The 21,250-nt window shown below is 43.4% G+C and overlaps 1 protein-coding gene across 2 annotated transcripts in view; it reads right to left on the bottom strand.

Annotated features, from left to right (window-relative positions):
- The window catches only part of DSCAM (DS cell adhesion molecule), an 812,726-nt gene that overhangs the window by 41,739 nt on the left and 749,737 nt on the right, over positions 1 to 21,250 (bottom strand). For both annotated transcript variants that reach the window (XM_055279737.2, XM_063640588.1), the window contains 5 exons: positions 20,494 to 20,657; positions 18,832 to 18,930; positions 15,077 to 15,265; positions 13,590 to 13,880; positions 9,904 to 10,080 (listed from right to left, as the gene is read on the bottom strand). In XM_055279737.2, the coding sequence (XP_055135712.1) occupies positions 9,904 to 10,080; positions 13,590 to 13,880; positions 15,077 to 15,265; positions 18,832 to 18,930; positions 20,494 to 20,657 (920 nt within the window). The remainder of the gene's footprint in view (positions 1 to 9,903; positions 10,081 to 13,589; positions 13,881 to 15,076; positions 15,266 to 18,831; positions 18,931 to 20,493; positions 20,658 to 21,250) is intronic.

Raw genomic sequence — 21,250 nt, 5'->3', positions numbered from 1 at the left:
GTGAACTAGCATCCACCAGGCAAGCCAGAATGCTCTGAATGTGGAGGTGGGGGCCTGGGACTTGTTGAAAGCTTCTTAGTCCTTAGTCCAAGTGAGAGGCTCTGGGCATTACAGAAGAGAGCCGGGGTTATGTGGGTAACATTATAATGTGAAGACAGAGGAAATGTGTAAGAATCAGAGTCCTACCAGGTGTACAGTGGGACAAGGAGGAGTTGCAGGGAGTCCAGGAAAAGGGCAAGATTTGGGATATGCAGAGCTGGATGTAGTAACATGAGTGACAGGAATGGTCTAGAACAACATGGAAGCAGCAATTTGGGGAGAGACTTGCCTAGTTTCAATATCGGGGGACATTAGGTGAGGCTGTTCAGAGGCAAATTTGGAATCAAATTTGGAAAGATGCTGAGGCTAAGATGAGGGTATGGGTGTTTTCATATCCCCATAGCGAGAGTGCAAAAAGAAGACGGCAAAATCTCATCTGGGACACACTTTTGTTGAGGGTGAGAAGAGTCTGAGACAAGCCAAGAAAAAAATTTAAAGTCCTAGAATCACAGAATCTTAAGAGCAATACAGACTTTTCAGATGGCCACCTAATGAATGTTGGAATCCCTTTCACAATGTCTTACACAGACGTACACATCACATATTCTCTGTCTGCATGAATCCAGAGTTGGGGTCGGTGCTCCTGCTGCACACCTAGCGTCCTTCCTCTCCTCCCAGTATTCTCCTGCCTTCCAGGTCTGCAGGTCTCTCCCAGCCAGCATGTCCCCAGGGGAAGCTTTGTTTTTTCTCTTCTCAGTCCTAATCTCACGTATTAGTCAGCATCCTTACTGCTGGTGTGCCCAACACTGATACCCACACTGCAGGAAGGGTGAAGACCTGGAATCCATCTTACTGAGTGATATCTGTGCTTTGAAACCTTCAAAGGGACCTCACTGCAACAGCCCTCATTAGCACAGAGAACCACCTTCCGTGCTGGTCCAAGCTGTCATCCGGATCCGCTGCCGCTCACTTGTAACCTCCAACCTCTCTCTGAGTTTCCTGCACTTGCCACTTTCTGCAAAGAGCCCAAGACTTTGCTAGTGCAAAACCCTCCATTGTCCCCACCACCCCGTGCAGACGCAACTTGCTCCGTGTACCCTCCCATGCCCAGCAGGCAGGGTTGAAGCTTCGGTTCCCTCTGCTTCCCTGGACCTCTGCCTTATATCTCAGACAGCCCTTCCCAGCTCATACTGTGCCCACCTGTTTTCGGGTTGTCTTTCTCTTGGCCCCTTTGGGCACAGTCCTGTCCCTGATCCATAGTGAAGTCACACAAAGATTTCCTGAGGGCACATTTAATTGTGAGAGACATCTTCCTTTCCTTGTGCAGAAATTCCTTGATGTAATTTTAACCTGAAGTCATTTGCAAGCTGTTCAGATGTTTCTATGTAGTTGCATTTCCCTTGCTTGGCCTCAGCTTTCTCTTTTTTTGGGTTACATTCTCTAATTTTCTCAGCCACTCCTAATACGGAATGATTTCTAGGTAATTAATTCCCTACTTGGGACTCTCTTCTTTGAAAGGCTTGTGACTTTTTTTATTTCTTTATTAAATGGGGCTGAGAAAGACGCTGGTAATTCTTGATCTTCTAGCACACTAGGGAGAGGCGCAATGCTCATTATACGTGTTGCAAATGAATTTTTTTTACAACTTCTATAGAAGACTTCACAATTATTCCCATTAAACTATATATTCTTGGTTCAAGCCTTTCAAAATCTCTTAAAATGTGGACTTGTCCCTCTAATAAATACATTAGCTTCCCCACCAGGATGTATGTGGCCTCCAAGATTGGATCAGCCTGCCCATGCTTTCAGCTACATCCTGGTGTACCCTTATTAATCAGCCCTGTCAAAATGCAAATGGAGTTTGTCTGGGCACCTGGTGGTCCCTTCCATTCCCTGATTGCTCACAAAACATCCTTTCTATAACCTCAACTAACTTATTTCAATCTATAATGTCCAGAATTAATCTATTGTTGAAAATGGGTCCAGGGTATATGCTCTTTGACTTATGATTACCTCCTGATGAACCCATCATCAATTGAAAATATAATTAAGTCAAAAATGCAATGCATTGAATATGCCTGACCTACCAAACATCAGGGCTTAGCCTAGCCTGTTTTCAACGTGCTCAGAACACTTACCCTAGCCTACAGTTGGGCAAAACTAACACAGAGCTTATTTTATAATAAGGTGTTGAGTATTTCATGTGAAAGTACTGGATCACATATCACTAACCCAGACAAAGATCAAAATTCAAAATACAGTTTCTACTTAATGCATATCATTTTTACACCATTGTAAAGTCAAAAACTCCTAAGTTGAACCACAGTAAGTCAGGGACCATCTGCCTAATCATTTTCTAACGCCTCTAATTTGCATTTGATTGTTCAAAGGTTATCCAGAAAGATCTTGGGGTTATGTCTGGAAAAATTTTGTTCAGAACCCTAAAATGTTATCCTTCAGAATCATGGGACTGGAACCCCATGACAGCTTCCCTAATTTTTTTAGTGGTGGAGATCTTTCCCTTCAGTGAAACAGCACAGCATTTATTGTGTCTGCATTAGGCTGCTTACGCTTTGGAATGTGTGTAATAGTTCTTTGTAAACATTGTCTGCAAAAAGCAACATCTCCACCTCCACATAATGGCTAATACAGAGTATGTTTTGAAAAAAAATAAATCATTTTAAACTGTCAGGGTGCTGATTATTTTCATAAGCATCCCGAGTTTCTCCCTTCCCCTCCCCTCCCTCCCTCCCTTCCTTCTTTTTATAATTCCTGGTCCACATCTTCTGATTCAAATAGCATTTCTCCTGGTACACATCAAGCAAAGCAGATGCTGAGCAGCTCTCCTGTCTACCTGCCATCTGTTAATATGAGAACATTGTTCACGGCCTTGTTCTTCTTGCCCAAACACAGCTAAACAGCCCTTGCATTGCCTGTCACATTTTTTTCCCACACATTTCAGATCAATCTGAGATTCAGACTTTGCGACATCATCTTTTCTAAAGCCCCTTGCTACTCCCACACTTCCATCCTTGGCTCTGGGCTCCTCCCTTATCTGTTGGGCTGGGAAATGATGGAGAAATGATACCAGGATAATCTAGTGATATTAAAATGTGGAAGGAAGGAATTTCAAAAGACAACATTTGCTAACACTCTGAATGCTGCAAAGAGGGCTAGAAAATGATGGCTGAAAGGAGAATTTGGAGATCAGAGAATAACTGGTCATCTGTCTTCAGGAGAACAGTTACATTTGGGTGGTGAGTGGAAGGGGACTGTGAGAATTTGGGAGTAATTCACAGGTAGTGTAGCTGAGGACAGAATACTCTCAAGTATTCAGTGGAGAAAAGAATCAGAGAGGCAGTAGAATGAAGATATGCAAGCTAGAAGGAATATGTATATGTGCCTCTCTCTATATATAATGTATACATATTTAAAATATAATTAGGGGAAGGCTGAAGGGTAGTGAATATCGAGATACAAAATCAGTAGACCAAGTATTTTTGATGGGCAAACATAAAATTATGTAGTAGCTATTGGTACTGTGTTAATACATCTTCTAATTCCAGGTATAATTGATAAACCTTTAGAGCTTACTTAATATTGATGAGACAACCTGTTTCTTACATGGCAAGAGGAGTGGGGTAGGGAGAGTGATCTGAACTCCCTTCTATCTCTGCCTGGACTCATAGGTGATTCTGGATAATTCTATAGCTGGCCTTCAGTTTTCATGTCAGAAAATGGGTATGATGGCTGGATGCAGTGGCTCACGCCTGTAATCCCAACACTTTGAGAGGCTGAGGCAGGCAGATCACCTGAGGTCGGGATTTCGAGGCCAGCCTGACCGACTTGGAGAAACCCCGTCTCTACTAAAAATACAAAATTAGCTGGGCATGGTGGTGCATGCCCACAATCCCAGCTACTTGGGAGGCTGAGGCAGGAGAATCGCTTGAACTGGGGAGGCGGAGGTTGTGGTGAGCTGAGATCATACCATTGCACTCCAGCCTGGGCAAAAAGAGCAAAACGCTGTCTCAGGAAAAAAAAAAAAAAAGAAAAAAGAAAGAAAATTGGGGCATCATAATGGGCAGTTCATACTCAACTGTTTTGCATGGCTATTGAGAGACAAAGGTAGGATGGTGCATAGTGAAGTACTATGGAGAAGAATGAAGAGCGAAACAATGGGAAGCATTAGTAGCCTGTGGATTAGTACATGGTTAGATCGAGTTTTGGGAAATGGCACCTCCGGCTGGATGAGGAGGCTCCCAGCTTGGTCTTGCCCAGTTCCTGTGTTCTGTTTGTGGACCATGGCTTGCATCCTGGAGTTGTGCCTGGCATGAAGGTGCACATCAGCAAGGCAGAGCATGACACAGCATGGAGTGGGAGAGTGCCCACCACGGTCCCAGGCACTGCAGCTGGGCAAAGCTTGAGAGGCTGAACTGCCTCACAATTTGTACACCCAACTGCTTCTTTAAAAAAGAGAAATCTTGTTTATAGCCAAATGGCTATGTTTTCATATCTGAAGTTCTAGTTATGTAAAATGGAAGACGCTTAGGTTAATACTTCTACTGGACAGTAACTTGCAGATATCCACAAAAAAACATTTTGAGGGTGGCAGATTTTGACCTTATATTACCATCCATCAAAAGCTTTTATTTGCAGCCTCTCCCTCAACAGTCCCTGCCTTTCTGTGGAATTGAAATAGTCTCATAAAGTAGCTATTTTTGCAAGGGCTATAAACCTGAATTTATGTTTTTATAAGATCCCAAATAGGACTTCCAATCATCACAATGCTCAGATGAAAGCTAATTTGAAAACTGTGGCAGACATATATTAAAAAAAAGAAGGCCATATATACTGGTAATCTGAAAAAACTGCATGCGCAGACACAGACAAAATAGGACACCCAGGCAAGGCAGAGCTCCAGGGCCTGGCTGAGACCCACAATCCCCTCCTGACTACCCACTCCCTGGCTCCCCTCCACTGGTAGCCCTCGACTCCCCCTCACCCCCATGCTCTTTTGCTTCCTGCTGTCAGATGCAGAGAGCCTTTCCTATTCAGTTTGCCATAACAAGTTTGATGTTTTAAGAGAATAATTTCATTAAGAAACCAAGACAGAATGAAAGAGAGAGGAAGAGAAAGAGAGAGGGAGAAGGGGGAGAGGAAGGGAAAGAGAGAGGGAGAAGGGGGAAAGAAGGAAGGCAGGGAAGGAGAGAAAAGGAAGGAAGGAAGGAAAAGAAAAAAGAAAAAAAGAGAGAAGGAAAGAAAAAGAAAGCAAGAAAGAAGAAAGCAAGTAAGCAAGAAAGAAAACACAAAGCACAGAACTAAAGAGTTTCAGGGTACAGGCTTCTAATGCCATCTTAGCCACACCTGGTAATGAAAGCTCTAGGGTGCATGTGTGCTACTAATGCATTAACAATGTGGGCTTCCCACATTTAGGATGGCTTTATGCATTAGTGCTGGGGCATCTATTAAAACTTTGAGTCTATCTCAAGTCTGAGTGTCACTGGGCTCCTGGATGCACATTTCTGCTTTAGATTTAGTAAAGTTCAAGTTATCTTTTGGTTTTCCAAATGAGGGGAGCTTTGGGCTCATTTGCAGAGCAGACAAATGTCCTGTTAGTACTCAGAAAATAACAATGATTTCTCATAACCTACCCCTTGATCTGCCTGCATAGCACCATGAACCCAGATCCTCTCTGGGAACAGTCTCTTCCGGAATTGATCAGTTTTGTAACAATCCATTTCAAAGCATGTTTAAAATAATAAACACATTTCCATTTAAGAGAAGCAAGACACTTTGCCACAAAAGCATGGTCAAATGTGACATCACTCACTGATTTTTATCTTTAGCTTATTTGAAGTCCTGCAGGTTGACCCACGCTAACTGCCGACAGCAGCTTGTGCCTTCTTGCGTAAATGCATACCAAAGGAGGAGGCTTTCAGAAATATTGGAGTTGATTACTTGACACGGGATCACATTTTATAAGGTTGGGGCTGCTGGGATCTCAGGCCCAACCAGTGACTCACTCTATAACTTTGCACTTCAAAGGATCTAGAAGTTCAAGAAAAACCAGGGCACCATTAAAAGCAAAATGCGGCTCCTGAACTCCTGGATAAGGTTATAGATTTAAAAAAAAATGTGGGCACTTGCAGGCAATTTAGAGTTTAGGAGGTCGCCATGCTCTAAAATTAGTAAAGTACTCAGGAAGAGAGAATATAGGTTGACTACACTGCTAGAGTCCCATTTTCTTTCTTTCTAAAATTTTACATAAAATAACATTATATTATATTCATCTAACTAGGTTACTTGTCTATACAGTAAAACATACTCAGCTTATAAACATTTTTGTTGTTTCTAGCAATTGAAAAATGTGATCAATTTCAACCATATAAAATTGATCTCACCTAATCCCTCTAAAAACATCCACTGGGGATCCCTATAATATTTTTCTATAATTTAAATCTCCTTATTTCCATTTTTGATCCTGATAGATGATTGCTCACGCAACGCTGACATGTTACTAGAAATGTTGTCCTTAATTTTGACAATCAAAATATTCTGTCTGTACGGTCTGTAAATATATTTGAACTTATTCTCCCAGAGGCACAGAGTCTGTACCTTATGTAGGTTCGCTTGCTACTGGGTGATTCGACTAATGTACTCCGGATACTTCATAGATAGGCACCTATTCCTTTAAACTCTGCAGCTGCAATTGCCCTCCATGAGTGAGTTGAAAATACTTTGTATCATTAATGAACATTTCAGGGCTCTGCAGGGCTAAGAAACAAAGGTCTTTCTGGGGCAAGGCCTGACCTTTCATCCATTCCCCTTGACGACCCTCACCTCTGGCGCTGTCCTTTTATGGCAGTGCTTTGCACAGTTACGGAGATGAGTCTGCCCCTTGCAAGCCTTGACCCACTGCCACTGCGATGTCACCTTTATAGTTCTCAGAGTCTTAGAAATCTCTTCTCTCTCTAGGACCTGGCTAAACTCTTGTGATCAAATAGGAATGGTCAACCAGCAAATGTTACCACTAGTTTAAAAAAAGGTTCCATCTTGCACCTGGTAGATAATCTACAGTGGTTTGTCAAATTGAATTTATTGCAGTGTGTCTACATTAAAACTTGCCATTCAGAAGTGGTGTGAAATTGGGTACCCAATCCTTGGCATCCTGATTGCCCTCCTGTCAGATTCTTCTTTTTTTTTTTTTTGAGATGGAGTCTCACTCTGTCACCCAGACTGGAGTGCAATGGCGCCATCTCAGCTCACTGCAAGCTCCGCCTCCCAGGTTCAAGCGATTCTCCTGCCTCAGCCTCCCGAGTAGTTGGGACTACAGGTGCCCGCCACCAGGCCTGGCTAATTTTTTTTGTATTTTTAGTAGAGACAGGGTTTCACTGTGTTAGCCAGGATGGTCTCGATCTCCTGACCTCGTGATCTGCTCACCTCGGCCTCCCAAAGTGCTGGGATTACAGGCGTGAGCCACCGCGCCCAGCCTCTTCTGTCAGATTCTTGATTTGAGAGAACCCTTTATTAGCCATGTACAAAATGCCAAACTGCAGATACCTTTGTGCCACGGCAAGCTGCTTTTCTGAAAGCCTTTGCTCCTCAACATCTCTTAGGAATACTCCCTCTTTCCCCCAGCACTTACTTTCCTCCTACTGAAACCTTTGTGTTGGATTTGCCTTTTCCCCAGAACATAGAAATCAAAACTATTTCCGGGGAATGAAAGGCCATGTTCTCTGAGGTGACACACTGCTGTCTTTACCAAACCCAACTGCAAAACAATAGTGTCTGGAAGCAGAGAGGCCAACAATTAAAATGCCAGCCCCAGGATGTTTTCTGGAGATAGCCCTTGTACAGCAATAATTAAATTACAAGGAACTACTAAGAATACAAATACAGGGTGCATGGGTCATCATTTCAACCCAAAGGCCTCATTCAGTAAGAGTCCACAGCACCTTTAACTGGAGGTGCTCTCAGCGACAGGAAATGCACAGCTGGGGTGCTCAAGTTTGAAGGTCAGTAGGAAAAATAAAATAATAGCTGAGAAGGATGGAGAGCAACAGGAGTCAGGGAAAAGAAGAAAAGGTGAATTTGGCAGAGGGTGTAGACCGATGAGAAGGATAGCCTAGATGCTTAACTCTTGTGATTAAATCAAAATCATTAATAAGAACTATTTACTATTGGTTTTTAGAAACGTCATACAGACAATGCATAGCCTTCTAAATGCAAGTAGTGAGACATAGTTGTCTAATGGTAACAAAGACAGACACCCTTGGTATCTCATAACAATTCTCCTAAAGTCCAGGCCACTGTGAACAAGGGTTATGAAAACATACTTTTTGTATTTTAGTGATGAACACTCATGAACTGCATAGAATTCAACACGGTCCACGTTATATGGAACTTCTGACCATAATGGGCTGCGTTATATGCTTGTAGTTCTATTTTACTTAGCACTGAAGTAGCCTCCCTTTTCCTCTCCACTTGGGATTAGTCCATCCTTCTTTTTCACTGACGCAGGCTTTCTTTGGAGCCCTATTTCTGTATTCATAACATGTTTTGTCTTTTACTGGTAGCTGCTTATGGGCCTACCTCCTACCTCAAACCTAGAGTTCAGAAAGCTTTCTTTTCATCTTTGTATATTAAGCACCTAGCATTCACTCAAGTAATGTCTGCAAAATTAAAAGATAACTGCTTCGCACGATTGCGAAAGAACATTTCAAGGAGACTGATGGTTGACCTGAATTATTGGGCTGCAGGAGATTTACATGGACAGATCCTTAATTGTACAGATGAAGTACAATGTACTTCAGAATTGTAATTTGTTGGCAGAGCAAAAGCAAGTTGATTGTACCAGAATTCCGTAAAAAGGGGTGCTTTGGAGAAGTGAAGACAGGTGAAGATATTACCATGTTCTCTGCTCTAAGTGGATTATGGTCAAATTAAGTATTTACAGAAGAGGTTAAATATATCGGTAAAGTTTGGGATATGTTTTGAGGAGAGAGTGCTTCCAGATTTGTACTTTGAACATAACTTTGAAACATACATAGGATGCTGCATAGCAGTATCCCACACTGCCCTGATATTAAAATGAAAATACCTTGTAATACACCTTACCGAAAAAGTGGCTTGGTTAAATACCTTCACTGATAAAGGGCAAAGGACCTGGGAATACTTCTGCACAGTTTCATATTTGAAATAACTCCTTGTCCTCACATTGCAGAGCAAGGGCAAGTAAGGGCTCTTGGCCAGAAGCTGAGAACAGCCTCATCACAGAACGACACGGGGCTGGACATTATAATCATGGTGTCTGTTCACAATGGAGCTCATCTGGCCTGGCTTCTCTAGCCTCATTATTTTTTTGCTTCATTAGAGTGAAACTCTTACACCGGGCTTCAGCTCCCATTTCTAATTTGGGATGGCATGTGTCCTCTGCCTTACAATGCTTCACCAGTATCCCAAGCCCTCAATTCCCACTTCCAGTCAGTCAAATAATTCTCATTCCTGGAGCAAATCTGATAGCTCTTTTCATAGAAAGCCATAATTGGTGGCTTTGCTGGACCCACTGAAAATTTAAGAGACTAGAGGTAAAAAAATTAATTTTCCTTGCCTACCAACAGCTAGGATTTAGGGGACAGGTTGGCTTTCACCTGATTTCTGACCGAGATAGGAACATTCTTATTGCTCTTCCCTGAGGCTCTGCAGTCTTGCTGAAGGAATATCAGAGAACCAGGCAGTGGAGGGACCTGGGTTAAAGAGGGAAGAGTCACTCCCTTTTGAGGTTTGTTCTCCAGCTGGCATCTCTCCCGGTGGCTGCAGAGCAGCTGGGGACACACAGGGGTGGACAGCCGCGCCTGGACCTACCTCGCAGCCTCTTCAGCCTCTGCTCCCGCCGCCTCCTCCGTACAACCAGCAGGAGCACGAACAGCAGCAAGACCCCCACCAGGATACAGGAGATGGTCACCAGCATCTTGAGCCCCTCATTGGTCGTCAGCCCTTCTTCGTTTTGGACAACTGACTTAATGAGTGGAGGAATTGTACCTGAAAGCAGGGCCACGGTGTTAGATGGCTATTAATGAAGACGGCATGGCGGAGCTTTTAGGGATGACAGGTTATAAAAATCGCGCTGTGTGATCCGAGGGTGTCGGAGGTGATGAGAAATGAAAAGAACTCTGTCTCTAGGCCCTGGCTAACTTTTTTTCTTACTTATTTCCCTCCCTCTGCCTGAACTTCTGACTTATTCTATAGCGCACGTTTGAAAAGGACTTCATTTTGCAATGCACTACTGTGTGCAGGCACTTGAAAGCATGAGGCCCAGGCTCGGTGCTGACAAGAGCCACATGCATCTACCCAGAATTAAGTGTTCCCTTGACTGTCACCCACAGTACAATTGATAGAGACTATTCGAAAACAATGCACGTCAAAGAATGAACAAAAGGTTGGGCAAATGGACAGAAGCGCGTGTGCAGGGAGAGGGTCCTAGATACACTGGCATAAAGAAACTCAAATCCCTCGTGATTAGGTAATTTGCTGGCTTTTATCGCAGGTGTAAGACCAAATCTACTTCAACAGCTGCCATTTGAGGGTACAAGAGCTACAGACAACTTTTCAAAGGGGACCCAACGAGGTTTCTAAAGGAGCCTACTTTTGATCAGGCATTGTTAAATAGTGCTACAAAATCCAGATTATTTCGAGTAATAAGGAACCACTGAAGGAAAATGAACTCTGAGCTATCTTAAGCTGCCTTCTATCCAGATGCTCAGTACAATGGGTGCAGAGATCTAAACACAGGCATCCACTTTTTATGGGGTATATATTTTGCTACCCTCCATTATATAAGGTGCTCCACCCCACTGCATTTTCCATGTACAACAAGGGCCAGAAAGTCAGCACTTCAGGAAAAGAGAATGCAAAAATAATATAACTTCTCCCTGAGCAAAACGGTCTTTATCCCGCATTTAGTAAGCTGAGCAGGGCTAATGCAATCCTTGTTCCTCTGTGATCTCCGCTAAAGCCAAGAAGGGTGTTCTTCCAACTTTAAAGTGTTTTTGTGGAAACCCAAGTCTCCAAATGCTTAGAAATTCAGGAAAGAGGCACTTATAGGATGCCCATGAGGATGGGTCTGCAAAACCAAGACAACACTAGGACAAGCAGAAACATTTGGCTAAGGAAATGGCAGGAGAAAGAGTGAGATCAATAAATGGAGGACTCTGAAACCTGAGTGGTATGCATGTAGGCTGTCAATCTTGGTTTTCTCAAGATAAAAAAGTTCTTCAGGCAGATGTGACAATAGAGATATTAAAGCTATCTATTCATGAGATTGGTCCAAAGAAATCTGTAATCTCTTTCAAGGAAAATATAAATATGCAGTCATATTTCTTAGTGTAATAAAGTCATTTCATATTTCCAAAACATAAAGGTAGCTTGTAGCATTTTTCAAAATTTGGGATCTTGGATTAAGTGAGAAAATTATATGTTTTCTTAGAAGACAAACATTTAAAATCCGCAGAGCACTTTGTGAATTAGAATCACAGTTTCAAATTCTACACGAGTAGTTTCTAATTAAATCATTAGCTGTGAGCATATCATCAGTGTGCACATTTAAGCTGGGTGCCCAGGCATCTGCACATATTATTAGAGAAGCTGGGGACCAGAGTGTGAATATTGCAAGACAATGATCTAAAGTAAAAAAGATACTTACTACTCAAATGTGTGCTGGTTAACAGAGGATTTTGGTGCACCCTTAAATGCTAAGTAAAGTGCCTGGTAAGTGTCAAAGTTCTTTACTTTGTAAGATCAAATAATTCAACCATATTACGGGGAGAGGCCAGCTTGGAAGTGCTCCTCTGCCTGTGGGTGATGCTTTGTGATGGGGACACCTTTGAATGAAGTCACTGAAGAGTGAGGGCTATAAAAATAGAGGCAGCCCATGAAAAGCATCAGCCCTTGAAGAGAAAAGTTGTTGTATGGGATGGCATAGGCTATTCTGGGGCCATAGGACAGAGCCCCTGCAGAGGCCAGGGAGCCCGGCTAGTGTAACCAACACTAGAAGAGCTTTCTACAAGCTCAAGGTCTTCCTACAGCCCTGAGACCCAGGCCAGAAGTGCCAGGAAGACCCTGGGCTCTGGCAGAGGAGGATAAAGTTGGGGAAAAATGACCTTGGACAGGAGATTTGGGGTAGGTCTGCTCTGTGTGCCAGAGCAAGAAGAGCCAGCTCTGGGCCATCCAGACATTATAGGAGAAATTGGTCAGATGAAAATCCCAGGCAACATCACCTCATTAGCTCCTTGTGGTCATCTCTGCGGGTCCTTAGGTTCACAGCCACTCTTCTTAGGATGGCGTAAACTGTGCTCCAAGGAGCTACCTGCTGCAGCTTTAATAAAGCAGCCTCCCAAATGCACGAAGTAGAGGAAGAATCTCTCCCCCAGACAGCAGCGCTGATGCTTTTCATGGGCTGCCTCTGTCTAATTTTACAGCCCTCAGTTATGAGTGACTTCATGGAAAGGTGTCCCCTCACGAAGCATCACCCACAGGTGGAGGAGCACTTGCAACTTGGTCTTGGCTTGGCTAACTGTCAGTCAAGGGTTTGGGTGTTTCTTGGTTAACTCATTCAACACTGTGGTCTAGCCTGACCAACAGGCAGGGAAGAGAAGGCTCTGAGGAGAGTTGCACTGGAGTTCCAATTCATCCTGATGCACTGCTGCCGTTTTTACCTTGCAATTAGAGCACCTAACTCCATCCTTGCTGTTCCCCTAGTGAGAAGTCAGCGTCAACTCGCTGCTACTGGGACCTTCTAAAGTTCCTCTACTAAGTTGCAGTCAAGGACTCGCTCCCTTTCAGCTTCATTGGGCTTAGCATTTGTTCAGTTAGCAATAGGCTTAGCATTTGTTCAGTTAGCAATAAATGGCCCTTGATACCAGAAAAAATGAGTGAGATTTTAAACCATTCATTTTTGGTTAACTGATGTCAAGAGACACCTCACCTAGTTTTTGGAAAGTAAATGCAAGCGGCAAGTGTGTGTGCACGTGTGTGTGCACGTGTTCATGGATTTCTATTATTATCTGATTTCCATCAGTGGCCCTGCTCCTGCCCAGAGACTAACATAAGCTCCTTTACCATGGAAAATTGTTTTTGCACATGCAGTTTAGGGTGTAATGAGTGCAAAAAAGAAAGTTGTTATGTGGATTGGGATGAGGTGGGGAAAGGGGTGGGAGACAACAAAAGCAATGTTAGCTCATAGACATCAACACAAGCATAGAACCACATGGTCAAGAGTCCTTCAGCCCTAAGAGAAATCACTCCTGCCCCATGACTCCCCAGTGAGACTCCCTATGGCCCTGAGTCTCTTATTTCTGGACACACAGGGATGGTCATCTGGATATAATGAACTAGGGAGCCCCAGACAGAGTCCATTGAATCCCCAAAGCCTAATGGGCTCCGTGGGCACTGGCCAAACTATGGCAAAGATGATGTTCGATGGGAAAGGGGCAGGGCCCACGTGCACATCCCCCAAGACACAAACAGGAGGGCCACGAAATCAGCCAGCTTACTGCCATCGTAGTTCAGCGTAGCGAAGTTGGCCTGCTTCTCCGCGCAGCCAGCGCTGTTGCACACCCGCATCTGCAGCTCATACCAGGTGGCTTCCTGCAGGTCATACAGGATGTAGGACTTGGAGAGAGAGGTCCTCTGAGCTGTGGTCCAAACCGTGGTCCCAAAGGGCCTGTACTCTAGTGTGAAGGAGGTGATGGGGCAGCCGCCATCATTCCAGCCAATGAGGTTCAGCCTGACACGCGTGGTGTTGATGCTGGCAAACAGTTCCTGCTCCTTTGAGAACTGGGGCTCTGTGGGAGAAGACACATGGAGGTCAGCTCACAGGACACATGGGGAGGCCGTCAGCATCTTCACGTATTTCCCTTGGACTGCTTCCTCCAGCGAGGCCAGGAGCTCAGTCCAATTCTGGCTCACAGGCCACTGGCAACTTGTCCCCTGTTAATAGAGACTTTATGGACCAACAGGCTTTCTCCAACTGTAATGACCTGCATGTATGACAGAAAATTGCATGGGTGGAGGTTATTTTGGGGTATCTTCGAGTTCCCTAAAGAACAATACAATGTTCACATATGGGTTTCCTTCTGTGGTTTGTGCTGCAGTGTGCTCGGCTGACCTTTTTCCATCCTCATGTGATGAACCTGATTCAAGAGAAGACAGAGTTGGATTTGGGAAGCACCAGCGGATTTTCCTCCACAACTAAACACTTGGTCTTGGAGCCCAGGGACCTAATGTATCTATTTCTGCATAAATCAATCCCAGATCATTTGACCTCTTACCACTTGTTACCCAAAACTGTGGCAAGGGGCACAAATAATACCCTTGCCATCTCATTACTCACTCTCCTGCCATCTGACCCCACCCCACCTGACAGGACTCCTGTGGGAGGGAAGCCTGCAGAGACATCTCCTTCTTCCTATGCCCACACAGAGCTGCATCATCCCTCCTTCCTTCCGGAGTTCCTGGGACAAAACCTCTTTCTCTGAATATCATTTCTTCGGGATTCATCTCCTTGAAAGTCCACATTTTAGATTAAAAAAAAAAAAAACACTCAACTCATATTGAAATGTTAATAATTTACCCCATCATTTTCCCTCTGAAAAGTGGGGGGCTATGTGGCAACGTGGAAATGATAGGAAGGTGGGGGCAAGGGCTGGCTAAGGGAGAAGGGTGCCTCAAAACGGCTGAGAGGGCAAGTGTCATGCTTCATGGCTGCCCAGCCTTGGCACCTCACATTCACACCAACGCCCTTGATTTTCAAATGACATTCTCCTTTTTAACCGCAAATGAAACAATAAAAGAGAGGACCAGAACACTCTGCAAGGTCCAGCTGTCCCTCTCATTATGCTGTGGCACTGCTGAAGCCATTTGAGGAATGACAAAGTTCAAACACATAAACATAAAACATGATGGATCTTTTATGATTCCAATCTCCTCTTCTGTCTGGGAAAACAAAGGATATTTAGAAGCCATGAGAAGGCATACCTACCTTTTCCTAAGGTCTTTGCTTCTATGATCTCACTTATGCGCCCTGGGCCCACTCCATTTTGGGCTGTCAGTGTGAACTTATACCAAGTCCCACATTTGAGATTTTCCAAGCGGTAGGAACGTTCACTGGGGCTGATTGGAAAACTCCCCCACTGCTCACTGTTGTCCTCAGAGTACTGCAGTATGTATCCTGCAGAGAGTGAGAAAGATTCCCATGAGCACTGTTTGCTTTCTATGGGAAGTGGACTGATGTTTGCATTTTGTGTGGGTAATAGAACGAGCGTTCTCACAACTGAAGAATCTTCACAAGGAACATTTTCGCTCTTTCTGATTCCAAGAAATTTAACCCAGCCCGGGAGAAGCGCCATGATGTACTGATTAGTGAGTCATTTGGGCCACACCAGACACTATCACTGTGAAGTATTGCTGTTTTCTGCTCATTCTCTTCTAAAAGCCATATTGGGCAGCAGGGAATACTTAAGTTGCTAAATATCTGCCCCTCAGATCATACGTGCCTGAATCCTTGAGTGCAGACATAGGCTGAAGCTGTTATTTTTGCAAGATCCGAATCTCTGGGAAAGGGACACATTATCAACGGGAGTAGACATTTCCTCAACTGCCTCACTCCTCATGTACTCCTGGTCTCACAGTCCACAGACACTAGGAGAAACAGCTCCAAGTCTTGCAGCCATCCCAATATTCTGACAGTAACCTGGCTTCTCTTTGGTTTGAAAAATTCCTCCAACAATTCATTCCCCCACATGAGCACTACCTCTACTTTTACAACTACTAATGATGACTGTCCACTCTAGAGCACTCACTCCATGCCAAGCCCTGTCCTAAGCCCTTTGCTTACAGTATTTCTGCAACCCTATGGAACAGTGACGACTCTCTCACAGGACACATGAGACACTGAGGTCCAGAGCAGCTAAGCGGTGAGTCCCAAGTGCTGAAAGGAGGACGCAGACCCTGCAGTCTGCCTAAAGCCCATGCTCTTCACCCCTGTGAATGCTGAAATATTCTTCCTGTTAACTCCTTCAGCTCTGTTATCTCCAGCCATGTTCCTTGTCCACCCTGGCTAGCTGGCCTGGAACATGGTGTCTTTGCAACAACGGGTTGGTACCTTCTATTCCTGTCCTGTGGAGCTCCATTTTAATAAAAATAAAGCATTCTTTTTCCCTGCACACTACAGTGTCTCCTAAACCCAAATGGGTAGGTTTGCTGATTTCCACACCCCTTACATGGCGATCACTCATCTCCGATGCCTCCTTCCGAGGGCATTGTCAGTATCTCCCCTACTCCTTTCAGCCTTCCCTCACCACTGGCCTTCAGTGCCCATAGGGTCCCTCCTTCTTCCTGAGCCTTTGTGTTCCTCATCTGACCTCCGCAAAGCTCCTTCAGTACCTGACAGGTGATACCTGTGCACCTGCTCCCAGCCACATCCCAGCCTGTACTCCAGCCGCTCTATACATTGTAGGGACTCTGCTTTCCTCCCACTTTCCACCCCTCGAAGCCACCTCAAAAAACTCCTCTAATCCTTGGTGATGATAGGCCTGTATAGTTCCCTGTCCCCTGCTATCATCCTCAGTGCCATCAGTGTCCATCAGTATGGGCACACAACTTACGACACCTCCTGATGATGGCAATGGCTTTGGCCACTACTGTGTTTCAGGAATGCTGGGTTATCTTTGTCTTGGAAACTCTCCCTCACTAAAACTGGCTTCATCTGGAAGACCCTGTGCTCTGACACACCCTTCTTGTTCTACCTCTCTCATGTTCTCACACTTGTAGAATCCAAGCCTCATTTCATTTGAGCCTAAAGCCTCGGGTCCCTCGAGCCCATCCCTAGGTGCCTCCCATTTTTTTTCCTATAAGAAGGTTCTCTAGTCAGCCTGGAACCTTTGGTAGGCCCTTTCGACAAGGAGCCTAGTTTCTCCCACTCTTCAGACTTCTGGCAATGCTTATGTTACTGGTAGTCTGTGATCCACTTTTCTTCCCAGCTGTCCAGAATCATTTAGGAAAGTCGTTGGGCCAGGTGTGGTGGCTCAGGACTGCAATCCCAGCACTTTGGGAGGCCAAGGCGGGTAGATCACTAAGCCAGGAGATTGAGACCATCCTGGCTAACATGGTGAAACCCCAGCTCTACTAAAAGTACAAAAAATCAGTCAGACATGGTGACACATGCCTGTAGTCCCAGCTACGTGGGAGGCTGAGGCAGGAGAATCACTTGAACCCAGGAGGCAGAGGTTGCAGTGAGCCAAGATCACGCCGTTGCACTCCAGCCTGGGCGACAGAGTGAGACTCCGTCTCAACAAAACAAAACAAAAAAGAAAGTCATTAGACTGTGGTAATTGTGACCCCTACAATTTGTGCTGTGCATCTGCAGCTGGGTCCTTGCAGCTTCTTGGCAATGACTCTGTTCATCTATTAATGACTCTCTGTGCATTCCACAAGGCAGCTGTTACAAACCTATCCCATGCTCCTCAAATCCACAGACACATCCTCACCACTATTTTAAAAAAATCACCTCACTTTTTCTTTCCTAAAAAAAAAAAAAAAAAAAAGATCTTCCCTTCACCCATTGGAGTGCTGATAAATGTTTAACAACTGGTTCTTGGAGAGGAGAAAAAAGGCTCTGATTTGTAGCATTTCTGATTTACATGGTGAGGGAATGTTCTTAGGGTGGCTGTGGCCACTGAGCGTGAAGCTGGGAAGGGATGTGGCACGTCACTCTTGGAGGTGGAAGGAGCTGCTCCAGCACACTACTGATGTCACTCTGAAATGCTCCTGACTTCCAGTTTACTTCCCAGCCTTCCTTCTCTCTCGGAAGAAAGGATGTTCTCTGCCTTAGGAAGTCTAAGCCCCTATTCTCTCTCCCCAGCCCTGGGACCTCCTTTATGGCGCAGGCCCTCTTTCCTGTGTATCTTCTGTCTCTAGCTTAACTCCACCTACACTAGAACGACCATGCTCACTCCTTCCATATAAACCTCATTTAGGCTGGGCATGGTGGCTCACGCCTGTAATCCCAGTACTTTGAGAGGCCAAGGTGAGTGGATCACCTGAGGTCAGAAGTTCGAGACCAACCTGGCCAACATGGCAAAACCCGTCTCTAGTAAAAATACAAAAATTAGCTGGGCGCAGTGGTGTGTGTCTGTAATCCCAGCTACTTGGGAGGTTGAGGCAGAAGAATCGCTTGAACTCGAGAGGCGGAGGTTGCAGTGAGCTGAGATGGTGCCATTGCACTCCAGCCTGGGTGATGGAGTGAGACTCCATCTCAAAAAAACAAAACAAAACAAAACCTTGTTTATATACCTCAACTATGAACTAATTGCAAAGATTTTGGGCAAATAGATTGTTTTACATCTACACTTTAGGTCCTCTGTCTTTTATTACTTTCTAAGTCAGGACAGTACCTATGGTTACATAAATGAATGACATTGTGTTGACAAAACAAAAAAGAAACAGTATTTAGAATCTCAAAAAAGAGATGTCCAAATTTCTTTTTTCTTTCTTTCTTGCAACTGTTGATATTTCACTCTGTGAATGAGCATCCTTGGATGAATGACTTGAGTTTCAACAAATATCCTAAAAATAAATGTATGGTTTCTTTCTTAGGTAATGGAGGGATTATTTATATGATGTATTTTTGGGGGAGAATAAACTAACACATACCAGTCATTTGCTGAAGATGTGTCACTTATTGGCATGTGGATCACACAACTAATCAACTATTGTGGACAATCTATATCTTATTACCTCTGATAGAGCTGCCCCCATTGTCTCCAGGGAGCCAAGAAAGGGTGATGGAGGAAGACGTGGTCTTGGAGACTGTAAGCCGAGGCTGATCTGGTGGAACTAGAGGGGAAGCAGTTTTTAGAAAACAAGAATTAGTTTTTCACATCTTTAATTTTCCTGAACAGTCATTTACCAACTCATTTTTAACAGCCATTTATTAAATAAGTGTTTTAGATTGCGAAAATATGCAATTCACTTCTGTCAAAATGTCTATTTAGTTGATATCCTGGGCTAAAGAGATAGAACAGAGTGAATCTATTATTAAAAAAAAATTCAGCCACATTTCTATTTGGATTCATATCTAACTCATTTCCTCACCAGTTCCTTGACTGTCTGAGTTATTTATCACTAATTGAAATCTTCTTTAAACTTACTAAGGATACATGCCTCATTTTACTATGAATTTCAGCCATGAAATTTAAGTGAAAAAGATAAATGGCATCCACTTAGCAGTTCCGTTCTTCTCAGGATGGAAAAGGTGAAGGAGGAAAAATAGCTAGTGGGAAAAAGAATTGCAAAAATCTTCACTTTCTAAGCTGTTCCTCCAAGATGCAACACACACACACACACACACACACACACACACACACACACACACACAGAAAATCAAAAGCAGGCCTTTGAACTGCAGAACATGAACTGGTCTCTCTTACAAGGCTTGTAGAATACATACTGGTAAATAAGTCTGGATGGGTTCTGAGGATAGAAACACTAAAGAAATTCAGAATCAGGTTATCCAAATCATATAGAAAGCTTCATATAAAATTCCCTTCTCTTTTCCTCTGAACCTATCTCTTCAGAGTCATAATATAGTGCCTGTCTTCCAAAATTCCCTGGAATTCTCCTGACTTCAATTAACTTGAAATTCAAGATCAATTTTGCAGTATTTTTAGAAATATAGTTCTTTTCCTTCCATCCCACTGAGAACAGTATTGATTTTATTTTTACTTGCTGTAATCTATTAATGTGACAACACCTAAATCCAAAGAAGCACATACTTTGATTTTTCTACTAATAAAATATTGCTGTGCATACAAATCTGAACTCAATCAGTTATTGATTGGGATTTACACAAAATTTTAATATGACAGTCTTTTGAAGGTGTGCACATTTTCTGTATGGTATCAAGAAAAATACTTAGTATTAAATACATAGCTAAATACTGCAGCAATATACTTAGAGCTCCAGTTACTGTCATTTTTAAAAATACATTGCATATAAAAATTGAGTTAATTAGCATACAAAAAAGACCACAATTCAGACTTGTTTTTTGTTTGTGTTTTCTGGGATACACTTACACATATGTAGAACAAACAGTGCAATTAATGGAAATCATTAAGAAGGGCTTTTTTAGACATGCACACACAAAGAAAAAAGAGACTAGGCATTCTGTATGCAAAGATGTTTTGTATCTCAGTATTTCTGAGGTTGTGAATGCTTTGTATTTTCTTTGATTTGTTTAATTATATTTCGCAAGATGAACATGCGTTTTCTTTTTCTGTAACATGGAAACAGAGGTTAGCTCTTTATAAGGGATGATTTTAAGATTCGTTCAATGCTACTCTTTGCATAGAAAGCGTACATGTAAAAGATATCATTAAAAAGAGTCCTCAAATGTTGTACCTTGTACTTGTAAGTTTAAAATAATTTCATCGGATCCCCAGTTGTTATTGGCAATGCAGCTGTAATAGCCGGAGTCTTCTGCTTTTACCGTGCGAATAATGAAGCTTCCGTTGCTAAAGATGCTCCTCCGCCCATCAATCGTTACTAGACTGGGTGTCCCGTTACTGCCTCACAGGAAGAAAAATGCACAGATTAAAGAAATTACAATCCAAATTAGCTGAGGTTGGGGAAAAGCATAAAGACTTTGTGAAGCAAACAGCACATTTGGAAGCTTCGTATTTCTTGCATTATGAAAGAACTAAATATGATTACATAATGAAAACAATCAACAGCTGTGTAGCTGAAGTTTTCCTTTGCAAAAAATGTTACATTGAAGATGAGATCTGTGTCAAGGGCCCAGATCACTGGCTCAAGTCAGTGGACTCCTCATCCATGCCAGAGACTGATGGGTCCCTCTTTACTCCGCTCTGTGGGCACTGGAGATATCCTCATTTTGGCAATTCTGGGAATTTCTTCTGTAGGCAGAAGTGCCAGTTTGAACAAATCATAGAGGGGAAACTAAACCTTGGGATCATTTTTAGATTCACTTAAAGTCACAATTATTCATGATTTTGACATGAAAAATGACATGTGATATCTCAAGAGGGTGATGAGTTTACCCTAGTATAAAAAGAACTGCGTGGCCATCATAACCACTGCTCCGCTGGCAGATTGTCCAGTCCTCTGGGGTCATTCCCACAATAGGCAGAATGCCAAC

This window comes from Symphalangus syndactylus, chromosome 5 (genome assembly GCF_028878055.3).
Source record: "Symphalangus syndactylus isolate Jambi chromosome 5, NHGRI_mSymSyn1-v2.1_pri, whole genome shotgun sequence".
Classification (NCBI taxonomy): domain Eukaryota; kingdom Metazoa; phylum Chordata; class Mammalia; order Primates; family Hylobatidae; genus Symphalangus; species Symphalangus syndactylus.
Note: the sequence above shows the minus strand (reverse complement) of the source record. Positions and strands in the feature narration are given on the sequence as shown.